Source organism: Coffea arabica, chromosome 8e, assembly GCF_036785885.1.
Source record: "Coffea arabica cultivar ET-39 chromosome 8e, Coffea Arabica ET-39 HiFi, whole genome shotgun sequence".
Taxonomy (NCBI): domain Eukaryota; kingdom Viridiplantae; phylum Streptophyta; class Magnoliopsida; order Gentianales; family Rubiaceae; genus Coffea; species Coffea arabica.
This window is the reverse complement of record NC_092324.1, coordinates 48,615,936-48,621,863: the sequence shown is the minus strand read 5'-3', so window position 1 is coordinate 48,621,863 and position 5,928 is coordinate 48,615,936. Positions and strand designations below refer to the sequence as shown.

The 5,928-nt window shown below is 35.6% G+C and overlaps 1 protein-coding gene across 1 annotated transcript; it reads right to left on the bottom strand.

The window, feature by feature from the left end:
- Positions 1 to 308: 308 nt before the first annotated feature.
- LOC113702725 (uncharacterized) lies at positions 309 to 4,744 on the bottom strand. The gene is made up of 8 exons (XM_027223852.2): positions 4,417 to 4,744; positions 3,229 to 3,336; positions 2,876 to 3,145; positions 2,651 to 2,797; positions 2,409 to 2,546; positions 2,188 to 2,285; positions 1,605 to 1,815; positions 309 to 595 (listed from the first exon to the last, which is right to left on the bottom strand). Exons 2-8 carry the CDS (start codon positions 3,326 to 3,328, stop codon positions 510 to 512), a joined length of 1,050 nt encoding a protein of 349 aa, XP_027079653.1. The 5' UTR covers positions 3,329 to 3,336; positions 4,417 to 4,744; the 3' UTR covers positions 309 to 509.
- Positions 4,745 to 5,928: the final 1,184 nt, after the last annotated feature.

The window sequence follows — 5,928 nt, the reverse complement described above, 5'->3', positions numbered from 1 at the left end:
CAAATACTCTAAAAATACTTTTAATACTTAAAAAGATTTTTTTTTTTTGGTAAAGGCACTGCAACTCCAAACAAGACCTAAAACTCTTTTGAAAAGAAGCACATTTAATTTATTTATAGAAAAAAAACCCTTCCGCGTAATCACACTCCTCCCATCATATTCTACTTCAAAACTCCTCTCAAAAGTAAAAGATCCTCCATCAACCCATTATCTTTTCTCCTGTAATTCACCACGTAAACGTTATTGATTGGACATGTTAGATGTTCAGTTCTCACTCAAATGTTTTTGTTTCCAATTCCAGTGGCAACTGCTCCAAAAAAAAATATTAATAATTTCCACTGACAACAAAAATCATACTCAGACAGCTTATTTGTTTTTCCTGTTCTCCATCCTTTACAGATTAAAATCAGTTCCATGATATCTATTGACGCACATTCTATGGATTTTAAAAACGTTGCGACTTCAAATAAATTAGGAAAGCATTTCCTAGAAATACATATTAGAAGCACTTAATAAGGTCGGAATTTCCTCGCTGCTCTTAATTGCTGTATTTTCCTTTTATCCTGTTCAAATTTGTCTTGCAGCAACAAAATCTCTGCAGGGAAAATAAAATTTTAAAAAAACTGATATCAATTTTATGAGAAAAGAAAAAGCCAGAAACATTCACTTGTAGAACATACAATGAAACATGCTAATCATGATTAAGCAGAAAAAGTTTCTAGCTGATGTGATTATCTTTTATGGTTCATGGAGGAATCTAAATAGAAGGGGACATTGGTTCCACCTGCCGTGAAACAAGAAGTGCGACTTCATTCGTCCTTTGTGAAATAATTACTAATCAAGATAACCCATAGAAAACCTAGATCAAGAATAAGGCACCCTCCTCCTGAGTCATCAAACCACTTTCAACCATACTAAGAAAGTGAAATGGATATATTGCTACATTTTTAACTTCGTCAACTTCAATTTGACAAAAAATTTGGTTTGTTAACAGAGCTGACCAACATCCTCAATAGAGATAGCCTCTGGGACCAGTAATACTCGAAAAGAACATGCAAACTCAAATTCAAGCCATTTAACCGACAAGAAAAGCAGGATGTACCTTGTCAGATATTATAACACAGAGATAAAAAGGAAGGTGTAGAGAGAGGGGAGAGTAGGCAGCTATCTTATTAAGTCTACCAAGTCTTCAACATAAAACCTACTAAGAGTTCCTACATTGTCTACTTCACCAAGATCTTATTAAGTCTACCAAGTTTTGCATCATTCCAAGAGCTAAGAATTAAAAAAAATTTCCTGCTTTTTCTGAAGAATATCCCAAAAAAAATAAAAAAGAAGGTTCAGTGACCAGGTAGGTCAACCATACTAGTTTCTGCCAATGTACTTAAAGATGAAGTTTTTCAACTAGCAAAAAAACCTAAGAAACTATGCAGTATTTGAAGTTTTTTTTTTTTGTTTTGGGGGGGGGGGGGGGGGGGGGGTTGGGTTGTGGAAGAGGGGGAGAAAAACCTTGCATCAGAAATTGCAGAATATTTAGCCAAAATACAACCATCACAGCCATATATTTGGTTCTAAAATCAACTTAATACGGATATAAACCATACCATTTTTCCGTGCTTCCCTTTTCTGAAAGCGATAAAAATCTAGCCCCACTCCTTTACTTTTCCTTTTGGCCATTTTGTCGAGAACAGCAGCCTGGGCAACAGAGCCAACAGTTACTCCAGTTTCAGTATCTGTTGTCTTTTTCCTGCCTCTGTGATGAGTAACAACAGTCCATCCATCTTCAGCAGCAAGGGCTTCTCTTTCTTTTCTTTCCTGTGAGTTCCGTAACATAATAAAAATGATAAAGGAATAAGGACTAGATGCAAGGAATAAACAGAATATGAAAAACCTCAGATAACCAAAAAAATAACTGAAACAGTATGCATCAATAGCAATGATACCCAGCAAGTTTAAGCAATTATCTGCTAATTACTGTACCAAGATGAGTAAAAATAGTGAGATCAAATGAAGAATCTTCAGAAACAGAATTTGTATATCTTTTCTTCAGAAACAGAATTTGTATATCTAAGCTCCATTACATTTGGCCACTGAAACTCCCCAGGTCCTCCATTTCCAAGCTAATGCACCTTGTGCTCGATCGCTTATCAGCAATGAAAATGGTGAATACAAAATAGAAGAAAATACCTGCTCCTCCCGTGCCTCATGAGCAGTTATAAAGTCATCAATTCTTTCCTGTAGTACTTTTAATCCTGGTCTTCGCTGATGGTATTCCATAATCCATTCTATTTCACCAAAAAGAAAAATTAGTGGGTTAGATAAGACAGATTGCCTAGAAAAAGACATGCTTCAAAGAGAGCAATCTAATGAGGCCAAAGAAAGACATTTCCAATAGAAACAATTCATACTTTTCATTCCTTTTGAGTAGTCTTCATCCCCAGAAGAAATCTCATAGATCTCATCTGCATCAGCATCTCTCTTCTGTATTAAATTCTCCTCCAAATTTGATGATCTAGAGTCCTTATTCTGATTTTCTCTCGACTTACCTATGGGAAACCAAAATTCCTGGTTATATCTGTTACAAAATGAAGCAATACAACCAATTCATTATAAGACAAGACAACAAGGAAATATCAAATCTCTCTATTACCAATCTGTTGCTCAGAATTATCTTCAACCATAGAATTCACGTTGCTGAACTGGGCTTTCTTTTCCTTTTTATTCTTCTTTTTCTTTAATTTTCTTTTCTCATTTTCTTGCACTTCATTGGATCTGCCATTTTGTTCCCCTAATCCATCTGTTACAAAATGAAGCAATTCAACCAATTCATCATAAGACAAGACAATAAGGAAATATCAAATCTCCTCTTTATTACCAATCTGTCGCTCAGAATTATCTTCAACCATAGACTTCATGTTGCTGAACCGGGCTTTCTTTTCCTTTTTATTCTTCTTTTTCTTTAGTTTTCTTTTCTCGTTTTCTTGCACTTCATCGGATCTGCCATTTTGTTCACCTAATCCATCTTCTGTTTCATGAAAAGTCTTGTCCCTGTCAATACTTTCTCTTTCAGCTATCTGGTTATTCTTTCGTTTCTTATTCCTCAACTTTCTCTTAGCATGATTGTCTTCATGCTCTCCCAGTTCATCTGTCAAAGGCCACAGAAATTTTCCTTAACCTGAATTTGTGCATTCAGTAAATAACAACTACTCTAAATTACATAAAATCAACCTTTGCTATTGGGCTGATCAACTTTGTAAGCCTCATCAGTATTGCCTGTGTGCTGTGCCACAGATCTCAACCTTTTCTTTTTATCCTTCACTTTGGACATATTATCCGCTGGGAAAACAACAGAAGACATGTATTGTCAACCTCTTTGAGCCTCAAAAAGGACAAATGAATAAAAAGCAAAAGGGTAAGAGATTACTACAAAACAATATAGCACAGTGAGCATGCCCTTACATTCTACAAATTAACATCAATCTCGAGCGAGTGTAACGTAATACTGAAGGTTGGGAAAGCTAGCAATAGCACTGCTCCTAGGAGTGAATCCTAAACTTAACAAACCTCAGATTACATTACACTTCACAAGCAGCCAAGATAATATTCAATCTGGTACCCAGATGTCTGAACACAACTTATCCCTTTATTCTTTCTTTTGGTACACACTTCCTAGTCATCATCATAATTCTACGGTATACTGATAGTTAAGACCGCCAATCTTTTTACACCAGGTATCCAATTTATATCCATGATAAGATAAACTAAAGAAACTTCAGTAGTTAAAAAAACCTAAGCTTCTATGAGCAATTCTTTTTCCCGAATTAACTCTCATTCGCAACAACAATCTTTTACATGGTATACTTGATAATGGTATGTATGCAAATTTATTTAGGTACCCTTCATCCCACAGTTTTTTTTTTTGTCAAAATCATCCCACGATTAGTTATAAACATTCCCCCCTGAATACATACTTTATTCTGAACGTATATTACACATACTTTATTCTGCACGTATATTACGGAGCAGAAGCTACCAAAAAATAATGCTCTGCGACTGGTTCATCAGGAAACTCCACAACAATACTCTTTAAGACTGAATTAACCATTAGCAGCAAACTGGTATAAGGGGGATCAAAGTTATAACTTCAAGCGGATATACTATTTAACTACACCGAAATATTAATACCCAATACAGTCACTAATATTTATCCCCCAAAAAAGTTGTGATTTATTTTCTTGCTCAAATTAAGGTTAAGAAATTCGAAAACAAAAAGAGCGCAAAGAGATTCTATCACTGCCTGAAGAAACACGGTGAGAGATTTAGCAAGAGAACATCAAAATAACCAGTTAATTACAACATCATTATCACCGGAGAAAGAAATATTACACCTTAAGAAGAAAAACAATGGAAATGTACCTCTTACTCTCAGTCACAAGTTGAGCTGGATGTTGATTCTCTCCAACGAGTACCAGGAGACAACAACTGAGTTCTAGTCAGTCAATGGTTACTGCTGCAAGGTGGAAAATTGCCTCCTTTGGAAACTCTGCGGAGATTAGCAAAATTTTTTGCTTTAGTTCTTGGCTCTCTGCCTAGGACTTTTTGCTGGGTGGGGGAAATTGGGGCAGCGGGTCGAGGACTCGAGGTCAATGGAGGTTCAGCACCTTAGGCGGCAAGTCACCCCGGTGGAAGGGCCGAAAGCGGCGGTAAAGGATGGGTAAAGTCAGCCAGGGAAGAATGCTGCAGCGGAGGAGTAATTAGGATTTAGGGCTCTTTACCAGGAGAACCAACAAGTTTTCTCTGAACAGATTTTTCCGTCTCTTCTTTTTCTTTTTTTTTTTTCCCGTTTTCCTTTTCCCAAGAAGAAAGAATAGGGTGTAAACAGTAAAGTAGCCTAATCCAATAAAAAACAAAAACAAAAAAAATTAACTTTTTATATAATGGAGTGATTTTTTTATCACTACATATGCATGATTCATTGATTTGAATTTAATCTAAATCAGTTACTATAAAAAGAAATTATAGACTGACACTGTACAATAGTGTAATTTGCTTGATAGAATTGGGGTAAAATTATGAAAACAGTTGTAATATACTTAAACAAAACTTCTCTTCGACCTGAATTAATGGGCTGAGTAAATAGCTGAATTAATGGGTTGCACCAATGGCTGAGGACTCGATTCGTTCTTTAAATCACACCTTTTTTCTAATAGAAAACATTAAAAAGAAGTCGTCATGCTCTTTTTAAATTTCACTCTTCCCTGTTTTCTCTGCTAGACAAAATTGAAAAAAAAACCTTACAAAGTAACACTACATCCCACCCTTCCCTTGTTAAAAAAAATTAAAAACAAATTCCCTCGACACAATTTTTTGAAAAAATGACTTTACCCAATAACACTGCAGTCTTTATGTGGAGAAGCCTCAGTAAAATAATTCCATTTTTGTTATTCCTTTTATCAGGTCGTGTCAACATATTTTTCTATATGAGCAAACATTATCAATAATAACCAATGCAGTTTCTTTTTTCCTTTTTCTTTTGAATAGAAAATAACTTTATTTCATTGGCATTAACGAAAACATTTACATCATCAGCAGCAACACTTCAAGGAAAGCTTGCAAAATTATCCCACCGAACAAGTCTAGAATTCAATCTAAACCCAAAATGAGTAAGAAGATATGTAGCAGCATTCCCTCTCCTACATACATGATACACGTACAATCCTGCATGTTCATGTTGAATTGAGTAGCAGTCAAGCTTCTTCCACTGAAGTAGTAATGCATGGATAATCAGAATCATCAACTGAACAACTTCTCCATTAATCCACAAGAATCACCTTCGAAGCCAAACGCATCAATATTGCCAAAATCTTGCATGCTCTGCAATCTGCATCAACAACATTGCTAGACCCCTCTGATAAGGCAGCTAGTACA